Genomic DNA, 17,333 nt, shown 5'->3' with positions numbered 1-17,333 from the left:
AAAGATACCCCAAAATACCTCATGGAAACATTATTAGCATCAGATGCAGAAAAGAATACATTGCACCATTAAAGAGCGTGAAAAGTAATGAATGATATGCCTGATAAAGAATGTAACAAACCAAGAAATCGAAAAATATATAAAGCAACCAAAAAGAAGAAAGAAAGAAAACGTCATGTCCATACTACATCAAACCTGATTTTTTATAAATCAGATAGACAAATAGTTATCTTACCAGAATCTAAAATACCGTCTCCTTTAGCCTAGCTGGCATAACTGTGGGATGTAAAATTTAAAGATTTCATTTCAGAATCTGTCATGAATGCCTTATTCAACGAAGAATCCCATACCCTTGTAAACAAAGGAAAGTTCTTGAGATAGCGCTAGCCTACAGAGAAACTAAACATGTCATTTGAAAGACTAATTCATGCTGATTACAAGCTAATAGAATTTCTGTCCGTTGAGAACTTTTCGAGAGATTCAACGTTAAATGAACAATTGCCAGAAGTACATAACCGAAATATTCTCTTCCATGGCAAAGCCTGATGGTTTGAACTTGCTACTGCTTGATCACTGAGGTCCGTTCACAGATAAAATGTCCATTGCAAGGTGGATGACGGATGGCAAAGACGTAATGACTGAGAATATACCAAAGAGCTCTACACGATTTGTACAACTATTTTATGTGTTTGGATTCCGACCAACCAAAAATTATTGCAAGAGATTTGTGCATAGTATGAAACTTCTTCATGTGGACATTATGATGTACCAACGGAACAATCAAGTAAAGTTCGTGTCCATGCTAATGAATCAGTTCCGATCACCGCGATACACTGGATTGCTTCAGTTTGCGTTCAACAAGTCAGGCTATCGAACAAATTATATACATTTTGAATCATCTGTCGAATTTGATTTTCGTTTTGGTTATGTAAACTGTTATCTTGACGTTGCAACGCAATTGCACATATAAAATGTTCATGGTGCAAGGGAGTCTTTTGCCTGCGTCATTTCTTTATAGAACAAAGGAACAACAGTGATCAATTTTCATCTCTAACCTATCACTATTGGGAACAGTATAACGACTAATTTTAACTAACAAACCCATTAGTTATTGCAAAACAGATTTTTCTGTTACCACCGATAGATTTATATTCATATGTCAATATTCGTTGCTAATAATGTTGTACGTAACGCGTTTAAATGCGGATATAAACTTCCTTTTTTTTCATATAAACTTCTAAGTTGAACCTCTTGAACAGTTCTCAATCGTATAGGAATTTTTATTAGTGTGTAGTAATAGGGTGCAGCGTTTTACCACTTTTTTCTCGGAATGAAATGTAATACCTGGCAAAAGTGGCCAATCCACATGGACATTTCAGGTATAGATATGTTTTCACATCAGATAATATCTTCTGTGAGAACTACTGCCTCTAAGTTTCAAAATTTACCTGAAAATTACAAAAAATACCAAAGTTGTTCATTAATTTTAGTTATGTTAAAGTAAACATATTTTTGGTTAAATACATGTCAGTTGCTATGAAAACTGACATTCAAGTATAAAAATGCCAGTTATATGCCCTTGGGGGGAATAGGGGTGCCTCCTCTGGGGCTAGAAAAGGGGACAAATTCAGTACAGTTAAGCGGTTGTGCAGTGCCTCGCTCACCTGCCAATATAGACTGGCCAAGTGACCTAGAACCCACCATGTAGAGGTGGCTACACCTAGGGCTCCTCTGCTAGGCCTATCCAATCAACCAACCATATGTTGGGCCGGATGAACTGATACGATTAGTCACTGTCAGGAAAAATTCTCACAAATTGGGACTTTGATTGAAATTTAGACGCAGCTTGCCTAGAAAGTAAGGTTGACCTAATTATTCCGCCTCTAGCATCACTGGCACATAATCGGGAGACTTCTTCAGTGACAAATTCATTATCCGTTCTACTGCCACCGTGTGGCACGGATGGACGGTGAAGGAAAATTCTGGCACAATGTTGTCAGGAAGTGAAAGTTTGACCATGAGCTGTTTGTTTGGTACCGTCCATAGAATTTACTGGTAGTACAGTTATTGAAACATCAGTGATTTCCAAAAAGACCATTGCAGTGTAATCGTTTGCCTCAAAATTCAGTCTGGGAATGATGTTATATCTAATGGAGTTATGGAGATTCCCTACTTCGTATTCTCGAGCACTAAGAATCTTATGTAATGCATCTTGTCGGACAGCAAGTCGACCATCAGTCATCATGGCGAGAAGAAATTTTCTGGGAGTGCAAAGAATGCATTCGTCTGAATGGATGAACGGATTACAGCCTGGTATTCCCTTGGTAAGTATCTAGACCTTGAATGGCCTCAAAGACGTGAGAGGACCATCAGCGATGGAAGACTATGTTCTGATACGGCATTGCATAACCACACAGACTTTAAGTATGAATGTCGCAATTTCTATTAATTTCTTGATAGGTTTTTTGTTGCAATATACAATGTTAAAATTCTTTTTGCACTAGTCAACCAGCTAGCTTTGTTTAGTTTGCCAGGGATCATAGAAACAATCTCTTCCGGGCATACTCTGGAGTCAATGGCTTGAGATATCTGGAACAAGCATCTCAGGTCTTTACTGAGTTTTATGTGCTCTTCTGGACTATGATGAGGTAAGTCACATTTTATTGGTTTGAATAGCAACACTGAAAGCTTTTTCACAGTTAGATAGTTTTGAAACTATGGGACGTGTGTGTTAGAATAGGGGCTTGAATAAGCGCCGTGAATATGCGTGAAGAGAGCTCGGAACAGCAGTTCATTAAAATGCAAGAGACAAATAGCCCATTGCATTTGTTTTCCTGATAGTTCCTCAAATTTTCGAAGAACAACTCCATTCCAAGCATGTTAGTGTATGTTCCATCACACCCAAGAACCTCAACTTCATCAAAGCCAATTCTGAGTTGGTTCATGATGTATTCGAAAATAGCTCTGGTCTCGTCATGTGCAGAGCCAGAGGATGGTGTCACGTGACCAACGTATTGAGAGTTACGTTCAGCCACAAGTGATGAGTGCTCTTCTCTAACGATGTCTGTGTATGTTTTAGTGTCATCCATTCTATCATCAAAGTATAAGATTTTAATGGGATCGTCATTTCTAGAACTTTCTTTTAAATTCCGAGCAAGTTTAACTTTCGCACGCCTTATTTTGTTCCTGTCTACAGTTAAAGCAGATGTTATGTCGCTAGATTTTTGAGAAGTTATAATTCCAGCCTTTGAAGCTGCCTGAAGCAATGTTGTTATATGTACCGCAGCCCTCTTGCTTACATTGTATCTCTGAGCAATCATAACAGTTTCAGTCAAATCTACGAAAGTCGTTCGTAAAGTAATGCATCCTTTCTTTTTATGGAAACTAATGGAGATACATAACTAACAACAGCACAGCTAAACCGAGCAATATTTCAGCTACAGACTCATTTTTCCACATAGTTCTCACCATTTGTTATGCACATTTGCCAACGATAAACCAGAGCCTGCATGTCGCGCTTGTAAAAATCGGCATTCCATGGACTGTCTCCTGGATTCCGGCTCGTAGTGATAACACCACCTATCATCTCCAGTGACGATGCTATCCAAACAATTGTCACGTTCATCTGCATATTGGTCCAGCAGGTCCCGAGGGAAAAAGCAAGGACGAAAAATGTTGTAGAAACGCTTAATTGTACCGAATTTACCCTCTTTTCCGGCCCCAGAGGAGGCACCCCTATACCCTCCAAGCGCATATAACTGGCATTTTGAGACTGGAATGTCAGTTTTCATAGCATCTGGCATGTATAAACCCAAAAATATGTTTACTTTAACATAACAAAAAAAAAAAAAAAAAAAAAAATGAACAATTTTTGTATTTTTTGCAATTTTCAGTGAAATTTTGAAACTTTGAGGCAATAGTTCTCACAGAAGATATTATCTGATTTTAAAAAAAAATCTATACCTGAAATGTCCATGTGGATTGGCCACTTTTGCCAGGTATTACATTTCGTTCCGAAGAAAAAGTGGCAAAACGACCCACCCTAGTGTAGTAATCAACATGAATTGGTTCTCTAAATGGCGTGCTTAGTTTCTCTGCAGGCGAGTGCTTTCTCCCCAATTTCCCTTGTTAGTAGTAATAGGAGAAGACAAGAATGAAAAATATTCAAAATCATACTGGACCATCTACTTGCTATCACAATAGGAAAATATTCGAACGAGTAATAGTAACTAGAATAAACAAATACGGAAACATATAGGAAATTACAAATTAGAATACAGTTTTAGGAAAGGAAAAAAGTACTCAAAACGCACTAAGTGGTCTAATGGGACTTATAGAATCATGAAAAATATAAAAGTACCAAATGGTAATATTTCTAGACATAAGCGGAACTTTTGAAATCCTTAGGTTCCCGCGATATTCCAAAGACTAAAGGAATTTAGTAGTAAACAAAAAATATACAAATTAATGCTCTACTACTGCGAGAAAAGATAGGTAAATTACAAAAGACCAGGACTCAACGCATAGAAAAAGTAGTAACAAAAGGGTATGCACAAGGATTAATGTGTGGATCGATAATGTGGAACATAGTGATCCAGCCGCGCTTTGAAATATTAGATAAACGTAAGAAAAAGGAATAGTGGGTTATGCAGATGACATAGTAATTGTTACAGCTGCATCCTCTAGAAGAGATTTAGAACGAAAAGGAAATAAGATAGTAAAATAGTAAACGAATGGTGCAAAAATAATGAACTCAAACTATCCCAAAATAAGACAAAATTTATGCCAATGAGGCAAACATTACAAAGAAATCCAATCCTGAATACAAATACCACAGGAATAGAAAGAACAAAGGAATTTAAATACCTAGAAATATGGATGGATGAAAGATCACAAAACACATAGATGAGGTCACAAGAAGAGGAAAGAAAATAGCTCAAAAACTTCTACCAGTAGCAAAATGAGACTTCAGAATATCAGTCAAAATACCAAAATTTTACAACAAAACAATCATAATGTCAACAGTAATGTATGAAGCATGACTATAAGTACATCGGAAATGCAAAGAGATCTACTAATCAAAACTAATAGAACTAACTCAGCATTACCGATAGAATCTCTTCAAATATTAACAACGGAAGAACCAATCGAATACCATATCTTCAGACATGCAATAAAATACTGGTTAAGGGAGAAGTAGTATACAAAAATTAATGAAATAATAAGAAAAATACCGAAAACAAAAGAACTAAATACAATAATAGATGTACAATGGCAACAAGATTAGAAAATCGCACACAAAAGTGAGAAATTAAAAGAATGCTTTCCAACATTACAAATAAGAACCGAAACAGACGAAATCTCAAAAGAGCCATGGCATGGCTTTCAGGTTACAAGTCTATTAGAAGCCATCTGAAAATATTAAACATCACTGTGATGACCTCTGTGATTAAGGGCAACCACAAACACTGGAACATGTACTATTGAACTGTGAGGGCTTAGAGATAAAAGAAGAAATTATCACGGTGATAAACCTTAATAGGCAAGAATTTCTAACAAATAAAGAAAACTTAAACTTTTTAGAAAAACAAGTAATCAAAGAACTCTGAAAAAAGCTGAAATTGATAATGAGAAGATGACAAGAAAGTAGAAGCAAAACCTGAAGAATTTTAGAACAAACTAACCAAGTCTGAAACTCAAGTTAGAACTACAATTTAGCTTTTAAATACCAAGAACTATAATTCTTTATTTTTTGTTTATGTTATGTGTGAATGTGAATCATATAGTAAAGTGCAGTCAAAAGAACTGATAAATGAAAATTCATATACAGGAGAAAAACAAATTGTAAGTAGAATACATAAATATAAAACTGTATATTGTGAATTTTTCAATGAATGTTTTATGTATCATATACAAAAATTAAAATAAATAAATAAATAAATAAAAATAAAAGACAAAAATGGTGAACAAAAGGGTATGGTGTATATTAAAAGGGACTATACCAGTTAAAAAATTCACTTCACGCCCCGTACTTAACTGTGGCTACGTAAGTCGAATAAGAGAAAGAGAAATACTCTAAAAGTTTTCAACGAAAGTATAGAGACAAAAGGACAAAAGATATATGCAAAGCGTGCTCTTTAATAAGACCACAGTAAGTGGCAACAGCAGAGGGAAGTGGAGGCTTAAAACGAAAAAAAAAAAAAAAAAAGAAAAGAAAATTGGGAGAGTACAATAAAACCCATCCCAAGTCAATTTTCTCGTTCTGAGTTTTCAGTCGAATCTTCTCGACAAGCAGGATCGGCGTGATCGCAATCTGCATGTTGAACTACGCTAGAGCCTTGACAAGCAAGTAACATTCTGAGTTCGTTGTTAATTGTGGTCTGCCATTCACACATATTCTTTAAGTCAACAATAGCTGGAAATGGAACTTATTCTTGGGTGACTGAATCCATATCCATGGAGTTATTCTCGGTGTTACCTACCATTTTGCTCTGATACCTGACGACAGAGGGGGAATAGACATAAACGTTCTATACAAGATTTCCCATATTTTTGCGTGACGTAAGTGCATTAATAATAATATTGATAAATAGAAACAAACTTTTCCCATAATTAATATTCAAATTTTCGGGGCCGCGGTGGTTCAGTAGTAGAGCATTCACTTCTAGAGCATGGAGTCCTTAGTTCGATCCCAATTCGCACTAAGTAGATTTTGTGATGGACAAATACTGTGTGCTTGCTTCTTCCCGTTTCCTTCCGCTTTCTTCATTCCATCATTTCATTCTTTCTCATCAACTTCTCCGTTAGCCAACACGGCATAATTGCGGAACGTAAAACCTAAGGAATTCATTTTGATATTCAAACTTTCAATGGTCTCAAGGCCTTGCAACTATACTTTTCCATGTAGAGCTATGTATCTTATAAAGTGATGTGTACCGGTATGTTACAAGCTTTATATGCAAGCAATGATATGTTGCAAGCTTTCCCATGTATAGTCTTGCAACAAAACTTTCCCATGTAGAACTATGTATCTTATAACATGATATATACTGTGTGATTTCTTTAGATCATGTGAATATGCGTTTGCTTGTGGAAATGATCCAAAGTAACACTTCTTTCTTATTTCAGAGTTCAATATCGTGACAACAGTAAACTGAGATGCAAGAAAAGAAGATGTCTATGTTACCAACCAAAGACAACAAATTTAGTATACTAACGGTTGCAGCTCCTTGCCTACTGATATGGATATTCTTAACTGGAGTTCAAGTAAGTAAATGAGATTAGGTAAAGACAATTAAAATATCTATCCATGGTACTTTCATGAATGTTGTGATTGTATATTTGTGCATGTAGGATGAATTACTGTAGCTTTCTCTTTATCCCTCTTGATTTATTTATTTATTGTTTTGCATAACTTTGAATTTCGATCATTGAGAGCTTTTCTTTGTGTTTGTCTCAGTTATCTGAAGATAGTTGTTATCTCAATTGCATTTAGATGTTTTAAAACTGTAGGGTGTGGATGCATGACTCGTTCATAAGCTATGTGGTTAGCAAGTTTCCCTATTGTAAGCGAGAGGTTGTAAATAAAGGTTTTTAACTTACACAGTTTTCTGTAGTCCGAGGCTCAAAATTATAGACTTCACCCCATATGCAGAGATATGTAATTCTTACAATTCTTATGTAATTGTTATTACTTTGGTAATAAGACTATAATTGGTTAATCTTATTTAATTGAAAACAGGCATCTATTTGTTTTAGAGGAGTTTTAAATTTTTCAGTTATTGAATTGCTTTATAATTTTATGAGACAGAACTGAAATAGCAGTAACCTGTGCTTATTCAACAGTTCACATTATTGATAACGCCTCAAATCTGCTATCCACTCTAGTTAATTTACTTGATAACAATCTGCCATCTAGAAACATGAATATATGTAATAAAGCAACACATTTTCCAATAGAAACTAGGATCCAAAACATTTTGCGTAAGTCCCGCTATAGGACGAGGAGAAGAAATAAATACCCCTTGCAACAGTTGCTCGGTTTCTATTTATTTATTTATTTGTTATTAAGTTAAATTCCGAATGCATTATTTACTTACCAAGAATATAATAATTCTTTTACATTTTTGGCGGTAGTTTTATACTCAGCGGAAAGGAAAAGGAACGAAGAAAGAAACAGAAAGAAGCATTCTACAACAAAGCACAACAGAACCTTTTCATTCTGAAGCAAACGAAGACCACTTACATAGAAGACTGCTTCCAGTCAATGCTCACGGATTGTCTATTGTTAAAAGACTTTCTGTCTAGAGAAAGAAGATGCTATAGTGTGTTAAACTCACATCGTAGATTAGTTGCCTCCGAGAGTTGTTATCTATGATTGCAACACTAGAGTATAATATTTGAAATATAATATTTGAATGCACATTCGAGAAAAGGATCTTAAAAGAGATGGTACACTAAAAATGAATGTTTAGTAAATGGGAAAAAAATTAAAAAGCAACGAATCAGAATTTGCTTTTTAAATTCACTTGTGAAAATAAAGGAAATGCTGTCTTGGAAACAATAATTCTTTGTTATTTAAGCTCTGAAGAACCAAGAACCAAGTGCTTTGGCTCACGGACACAACATTTCAGAATTCAATTTATGTATGTGTGTGTGTGTGTGTGTGTATGTGCATGTATGTATGTATGTGTATGTATGTATGTATGTATGTATGTGTATGTATGTATGTATGTGTATGTATGTATGTTAGTATGATTGATATTTAGTATGTCTGGCTAGAGTAAACCATGTACTGTGGCAGTAAAGAACTATCTCGAAACATTACTCAGACCTAACTGAACTGCTTTCCGTTCCCAAGTTGTTTTATCTTTCTCCAATTATAATTCAATTTTTAATTATCTCTACTTATATTAACTTAGAATGGAATATTTTATTTTTATTAGCCTATAATTAGGTAATAGACAACGTCAAATGGAATATACATACATGGTTTATGAATCACTGTATACTACCTTATCATATATTATACTTACTTGCTAAGAATAAAATTTACATTCTATGGTTTCACCAATCAGTACCTAAGTTTTGACATTCAACGAATCCATTAATATAGAAAGACATTGGTATTGGACGTTTATATAATTTACTTTTAAATTTATCCATAGGCGAATTGAATGTAGGTGAGTAACATTATTTATAAATGTTTTACCTATAATTATATAGCTGCCTTTAACTTTAGATTGCCTAGAACAGGAATCGGGAAATCTCGGTTTCCGTGTTCAGGCATTCAGTTTCTGCGGATACTCGCTCCGAGCAAATAACACAACTACTCCCTCTAACGTGTATTTACGTTTTCAATTCAGCGTTGCCAATCGCAGTATGATAGTGCTACTCTTAACTCTTCTAGCGGTGAAGAGTTACCGTTATTGAATTAGAACCGTTACCGTTATTGAACACTTTACATGGTGAATTTAGAAACATATTTTTACTTAATGTAAGAGCAAGAGTTAGAATTAATTTTAAAATAATAGCCACGAGGAGATGTTTGTAGATTGGAGGTAAGTTTTAATATACAAGAACATTAATGCATAAAAAGTCATCGGAAAGAATATCGATAAGTTATTCATAAAAACAACATTATCACGTTCTGTGTAATAGTTATACAGATGTTCACTCGATAACTTATGTTTGGTTGTTTGTTTTCTACTCTCTGTCTCCTTCCATTATCATTAGCGTGTTTAGGTTTGTGTCACATTATCTTTATCATGTTGTAAACTTGATAGTGCACTTACAAGTGCACTGTGGGGAAAGAAAGGGAAAAAAAGATAACCGCGATTGTTTATAACATCAATGTTTGTGTTTTCTTTAAGCATAAGAAACATGAATGAATGGAATCGTTAAAAAAAATCTAAGAAACGTGTAAACTGTCTCTTGTAGGCTATTTCATGAGAAGTGACTTATCCCGTTTTGTAGAGTTATTAATGAAACATTTATATACGATGTACGGACAAAATTGTGTTTGAAAAAATCTTCCAGAAAGAATTTATCCCTGTAAATAAACTACCCTCTGTTACACTCGGTTTTACAAGAGAAATTACCTATACCGTAGTATAGGATTGTCAGTGACTATAGATGTATGAAATTGTTAGAAGTTTTTTACTCTTTTTTTTCATAAATTCTCAGTTTTTATTTTCACCCTTCAGTAAACTGCTCTTATGTTTGGAAATAAGATGATTCGAAAATCTCTCCTAGAGAACTTTATACAAATCTTTAAAGTTTGACATTATTTTTATCTTCTATCGTTGCTCGAAAGTTAAGAAAAAAAAAGTTCCCTCTTACTTACCGATATACCTAATATAAACGCCATAACTTCGGACTTTTCATGGTGGCAAGCATTATTTAGGTCCCTCTAGAATAATATGAAGCTTTCCTCCTGGAAAAATGTGTGATTTGGGATCCATAGAATTTAATATTAATAAGAAGTTTTATTATCTCTATGGATTCAGTTACTGGGTTCAGATTATATTTATGCTTTATCTTAGGAAATTTATTTTGTTCAGATAATGGGTGTTCTTTTGGTATGATGGGCTCATGAAATAACAAATATGCTTATATATATATATAGTGAACTTATTCATGCTATCTTGAAGTAGCCACCCATTGAATGGTAAGGAGCTTAAATGGGGAAATTGTCAGCTATGTTGATAACAAAATTTTGAAATATCAACATAATGTCACTTTTCTTGAGGTCTTTCAAAATCTTCGAACGTTCTTTATCACCCAGTGCGTCATATTCATCGCGTGTTTATATTTATAACTTCTTTAAATGTTATTTTTTTCTGTATGATGAATGTATTACACAACAGACGCAATGCAACATCACATATTGCTGTAAAATATTTGTATTTCCAGAGACTGATTGGTCGGGTTTTCAAATTTCTCTTTTTGCTGGTTTATCCTTGATTAGCCATTGTACCTATATAATGTTATTACATTGGAATATGTATTGTTTGGTTGTTTGTTTGTTTTACACAAAAAATAGGCAGATGGGGTGAGGGAGACAGAAGCACAGTTGTACTTGGCTACCTGCATTGAAACCCTGAGCGACACGTACACTTTACTATAAGTTTGTTGGCAATGCTGAGCTAAATACGGATTATTGCACACAAACGAACAGAGAAGTCCGACATTCCCGGATTGGAAAAATTTTGTTTCTCGTGTGCTGATCCCTGGTCTAGAATATGACTTATCAATTTGTTTACGCGATCTAGTATGATATACAGGTATATTTTTCTCTGTACCAGAGTAGGGATGTTTTGTTTTACGTAGATCAGCATCATATAAATGTACAGATTAATTGAAGTCATAATTTTAACTTAACGAACAGTGGTTTAAAATGCCCGTTGTTAGACACGCTACTAATCATTGTAACTGCCCTTTTTAAAATCTAATAACACATCATTTATATAACTGCTATTACCCCAAAAGATTAAACTATATGCTATTATACTTTCAAAAATGCAAAATACGTAGTTCGTAATTTAATTCTTTAATAATTGACTTAAACATAGCAATAATATTGTCCTTGATAATTTAGTACCTAGGTACATAATATTTTATTTCAGGCTCCCAAGACAGTTTATTATCTACCACAATACCTAGAAATTTTATATTATACACATCTCTTTTAAGATAATCTTTAAGAGTAAATAATATCTGATTAGTTTTATTTTTGTTTAATAGAAAACCATTATTTTCAAACCACTTCACTTTTTTCTCAAAGTCTATTTCATTTTTATCTGTATTTAGAAAAGTTGTATCACGGTATGCAGGACCGATTTATTTCCGATATTTAATGTTAAATTATTTACCATTAAAATAAAAATTAGTGATCCCAAACTGCAGAGAAACAGACGCAATAAATAAAAGAGTACTTTTACAAATTACTTATGTTTTCGTTGAATATACTACAGAGTGGAAACAAACACTGAAGTATATTTCTACATGAGCGAATAAATTTTAACTTGCTCCCAAAAGAACTGTTATGAAACATTCCATAATACAAAGTGATTTACATGTCATATTGGGGAGAAGGAAAAACATGAGTTTTACTTGAAATAATAGAAAATGAACCTAAACTTTGGAATTATGTAAGAAAATATTGTCATATCGAAAGCCTAATCTGAATCGTTTCACCTATCAAATACTCATTTTAACGTAACTAAGCGCTTGTGAATTTTCACTGCTGTTTTTATTAATTTAATTTATTTTTTACTGTTTAAGAATTTAAGTACGGCGTTACTTTGTTTTTTCCTTCTTAAGCGAATACGAATAAGTAGCGGGAAGGTCGTGAAATGGATTTTGTTTAATTCAATGATTTCTTTATTATTGACGGCAAACAAAACGGATTTCAGGGTAGGAATTGAATTTTCACGCTAAGTCTCATCAATTATATTTCTAATTCCAAAACACACTGGCTCAACTATAAGTAAATTTCCTTCCGTTTTTGTTCGATTTGTATGGATTATCTTTTCTTGGCTAGTGCTCCTAAAACATCGCGTATGTTGTAAATTGTTCTTTCGAGGCATGCTGTTATGAAAATGGTTACTCTGATACCACTAAATCATTACCATTCTGAGCAAGACCATCAAATAAATTCAGAACTGTCCATCTTATTTTGCTTCTTAAAACTAATAAATAAATAAATAAATAAATAAATAAATAAATAAATAATATAATATAATATAATATAATGCACAGTTAAACCAACAAATACCGAATGAAAAATGCTGAAAATATGTAGGAACATTAGAAACAATTGCACATATCACAAGCTTATGTTTTATAATGGCTCCTCCTGACTTTTTGAAAATGCACGAGAATGCTGCAAAAATCATGTATCAATTTCTAGCTCATATCATAAAACTAATCACCGATACCAAACAATATTACAAATACCAACCAAATCCAGTACTTTAGCAGAATGAATAGAAGCTATACTGAGACAGAGAAATAGGAACAGGTTTAAAAACAGTTCCTGCCAAGAGATCTGATGACTTTTTTTTTTATCTCTTAAAACCTATCGCATTCATTATGCATTAAATTACTTGATATAAATATAAGTCTACAAGAAAAACGAAATAGTTATTTCTACGTTTAATTGTTGTATTTTTTTAGAGCATGGAAACAGGGAAAAAGGATCACTTTGTCGATGTTAAAAAGCTGAATTTTTTTGAACATTCTTTGCCTTCTGATTTAATGCAAAGAATGAAACAAGTAACTCTCACAGCTGGTCGAATAGTAGTTCAGGTAAGTTCTAATTTGTTGTCTTAATCTACCATTTTAATTTTGAAATTCGTAGAGTATTCTTATTATCAGTGGCCTGCAGTGATTATTAATGCAACCTAATTCTAAGAAATTTTGAGAAATTATATGATAAATAAAAAATAAATATTCAATTTTTGCGCATGTTCATTTATCCATGACTGTTGAATAAATAGTTTACATAGACAAACCAAAGCTTTGACAGATTTTTCTCAATTTTCACTTATTTAATTTAACATGTTTCAATTGCAAAATATCAGTAAAATAGTTAATATATTTACTATGTAATTGGGAAATCTCGGATTTAAATTTCGCTCCCAGCCTTTTATTTTAGATTTTCCTTAATCTCACCAGACCATGATAGCATATTTCTTGGCATATACTTTTCTTCTATTACCTTTTCTTTCTTCAGTAAGTTGTTAAACTAACTGACAAATCGTCCGTCATTCCGGACATCTGAGAATGTGAGAAAATTAACTTCCGAGGCGAATAGTGGCAAAGCAACAATCCATTGAAGTACATCATTTCATTTTATTTATTTGCTTGTTTCATTAGCTTACAAAAAGCGAGAAATTCTCATGTAAGCATTACAGCTGTCAATGAAATATATAGAAAATATTATCAGGTAGCAGAAGGTATACATAAAATTACACTTATGCGTATTCCTAAAATATAAAGCCATAAAATAGAAGATATTATTAAGCATATAAACATGACTATTTACATGTTAATTAAGAAACCATTTATACCATAACTAGCATGTACTGAGAAGTTTCTGTTGCCAATTCTTCATTTAATAAATCATTTAAATATTCCTTAATAGTATAATAGCACTTTACAGTAAGTGGATTAAATAACTTCTTACGTATAGCGGTAACATTAGTCATATGCTTTAAGTACATAAGAAGTTTATTATACAACCTAACACAATTCATATACACAGTTTTGCTTATATTAGGATATGTTTAATGCATCACAAATAAGTCACTGCTTTGTCTTGTATTATGGCTATAAACATATTTGTTAAAGGTAAAAAGATAAAATAAATTTACATTGAATAAATTTACAAATAAAGAATAAATTTATAAATATATAAGCTGGGAAGTGTTAAAATTTTTGCCTCTATGAAAATCTTTTTACATGACGACTTTGTAGGTAATCCGAAAATTATTATAATCGCTTTCTTTTGCAATCGGAAAGTGATTAAACTATCTTCAGCAATTCCCCAATGTATTATTCCGAAGCAAATTAGGGTCAATCTACTTTAAATCACCAGGCAATGTTGCCAACATTTTTTTATTTTCCTGATTTTTCTTATCATCAGTGCCCTATTAGGGAGACAGTTGCAAAACACTATTTGAAAACAAAAAGTATATGCCATAGATATTTTCTGGCAGCCACTTTTAAAATGGCAGTTGGCCAGATTTTAATAATAATAATAATAATAATAATAATAATAATAATAATAATAATAATAATAATAATAATAATAATAATAATAATAATAATAATAATAATAAAAAAAACGTGGATTCCGGAAAGTTTAATTGTCAAGCTATTTTTAAAGATATCAAAAAATAATTCAAAAACCAGTGTTTTAAGCATGAAATGAACTTCAGGTATACATTATTTTAATTTTTCTACCATGCAAGAAAGTCAGGCAAACTCTCTACTGTGAAAACTCGGAAAAATGTGTCGATCGTTTATTTTGGAGAACATTAGTTTTATGAAGGAAAAGAAACTCACTAACTAATGATTTAAGTTCAACTAGCTTAAAGATGGCAATGTTATGTAGTCCAATAAATTTACTTTATGTTTCTTTCTTTTTATTCTCACTTAGTCTGTTGATGTCTTTTTCTTCGAGGGAGTAGTTCCACCGAATGTCGATGCTAAAGCGCCACCAGTGTTGTTCCTTCATGATGAGAGATTCTCATCAGAAGCGTGGAATGCATTCCACACTCTACACACTATGGCTGCATTAGGACATCGTGCGGTAGCTATCGATCTGCCAGGTATTTACTGTCGTCAATTTACTTACTACTTAATAACTCTAATTTAGACTCATGTATAATTTTAAAACTTCATTATGTTACAAGTTAGTCCAATTTAAGCCAGCAACAAAACATTTTTCTTTCTGTGAACAAACGACATTATCGACATTAAAATATATGAAACAAGCGATATGAATTTTGATTAACCAGGAAGAGGTGAGTTGTTACTTTGATGTCATAAAACGAAAACCTACGCGTAAATAATCTCGTGAATCTTGGGTGGATGGAATGCTAATGAGGGGAAAATACCTTAGTGAATCATATTAGTGCGTGCAGTAACACTTCTTTTATGCAAATAAATGACGTGTTGAATTTTTGTTCAGTCAAAATATAAGCTAACATGGGACTCAAATATCATTACAGAAATCTGACTCAAATTAAAATTATGTTCTAGATTTAAGTTAAATAATGATATAATTCGTGAATTACCAGGTATATATATATATATATATATACCGGGTCAGCTCCTAGTACACAAAAATCTTGTGATGCTTCCGAAATCAGGGGCGTCTCAGGAATATCTCTACGGGTGGGCAACTTCAAATTTTTAAATGGAAACATGGATTTATTTTGCACCTATTGAAACAATTGCTAAATTTTGGACAACTTGAAGAGGAAACACCTTGCCATATCTCTCACCGTTAGGGAGCTACATGAGTTCATTAATACATCAATGTGAGTATTTCTGCATGCTACAATTCAAAAGGAATAGCAAATAATTTTTGAAACTAAACTGAAGTAAAACCGAAGTACGAAAGTGTACATGAGGATACAAACGGTGCAATTTTTGAAAACAGTGACGTCTCGGGAATGCCTCTATTGGGGGCAAACAACTTCAAAATGTCAAATAGAAACAGGGTCGATTTTGCCTGCGTTGAAAGAAGCGCTAAATATTTTATCACTTCCATAGACATTCTTCTTTCTCACCTTAACCATAGGTTGGTGGGCAACATGGAAATTTTAAAACTTTTCTCTCCTTTGGAAGAGTTGGTTTAAGTTCATGACAATTGGTACCGTATGGTTGATACAGAAGTTGAGGTAAAAAATGATATACTATTTACGATGCAAGAACAGAAAGGAAATAGAATACAATTGATCGAAATGAAGAAAAAAGTAACGAATCTGCTGTTACGAAAGGGTTGAGCAAAACATGGGGCATGAACCTGGTTATTTGCAATATAGCGATTTCAGGAAGACATTTTGAAATTGTCCGCTCCCAAAGAGATATTTCCAAGACGCCATTGTTTTCGTAAACTGCACCGTTTGTTTCCTCATGTGCACTTTTGTACTTTGCTTTTACTTCTTAACATTTGCTATTCCTTTTGAGTTGCAACTTGAGGAAATCCTCGCATTGACGTATCAATGAGCACATGTAGCTCCCAAACTCTAACAGATACGGCAAAATGTTTTCTTTCAAAGTTGTTCAAAATTTAGCGGTTGTTTCAACGGGGGCAAAACAAATCCATTTCTCTATTTAAAATTTTGAAATTGCTCCCCCGTAGAAGTATTCCTGAGACGCCTCTGGTTTCAGAAGTATCACCACGTGATTCAGCACATCTACTTTGGTAATAAAATTCTTTGTTTCAAAGATTTCTGTGCACTAGGAGCTGAGTTAAAGGCCTGTTACGGATTTCGTGAATCACTCGTTATACCAGTGCGGTGTATGAATGATGATGTAACGTTCTGCAGGAAACCCAAAATCAGAAAGGTTTAAAAAAAAAAAAAAAAAAATCAACTGTTCAATGTAACTCTGTCCCGCATCTCGAGATACATTTCGTTCCAGAGATTTCTTCCCTGAAGTTCTTGTCAAGCTCACGTCTGCTCAGGTAGCTTTGTGTAGCGATAGTAGACACATTAATCACTTATTGGAAAAACGTTTATTGTTAATGATGAAGAAGGTTTTTCTTTTTTCATCTTTTAGTATTACAAAAACCCTTAGTAACAAAATTGTGTGTA

General features: G+C 33.3%; 1 protein-coding gene across 3 annotated transcripts in view; it reads left to right on the top strand.

Moving 5' to 3' along the window:
• The window catches only part of LOC145680824 (putative protein-lysine deacylase ABHD14B), a 45,340-nt gene that overhangs the window by 11,197 nt on the left and 16,810 nt on the right, over positions 1-17,333 (top strand). For all 3 annotated transcript variants that reach the window (XM_081751913.1, XM_081751915.1, XM_081751914.1), the window contains exons 2-4: positions 7,129-7,266; positions 13,180-13,311; positions 15,167-15,338. In XM_081751913.1, coding sequence (XP_081608039.1) covers positions 7,159-7,266; positions 13,180-13,311; positions 15,167-15,338 — 412 coding nt within the window. In that variant the 5' untranslated portion in view covers positions 7,129-7,158. The remainder of the gene's footprint in view (positions 1-7,128; positions 7,267-13,179; positions 13,312-15,166; positions 15,339-17,333) is intronic.

The sequence above is a fragment of the Thermobia domestica genome, chromosome 3 (genome assembly GCF_964235325.1).
Source record: "Thermobia domestica chromosome 3, izTheDome1.hap1.1, whole genome shotgun sequence".
In the NCBI taxonomy this organism is placed as follows: Eukaryota; Metazoa; Arthropoda; class Insecta; order Zygentoma; family Lepismatidae; genus Thermobia; species Thermobia domestica.
The sequence above is the reverse complement of the archived record's forward strand: the minus strand, read 5'-3'. Positions and strand labels throughout refer to the sequence as shown.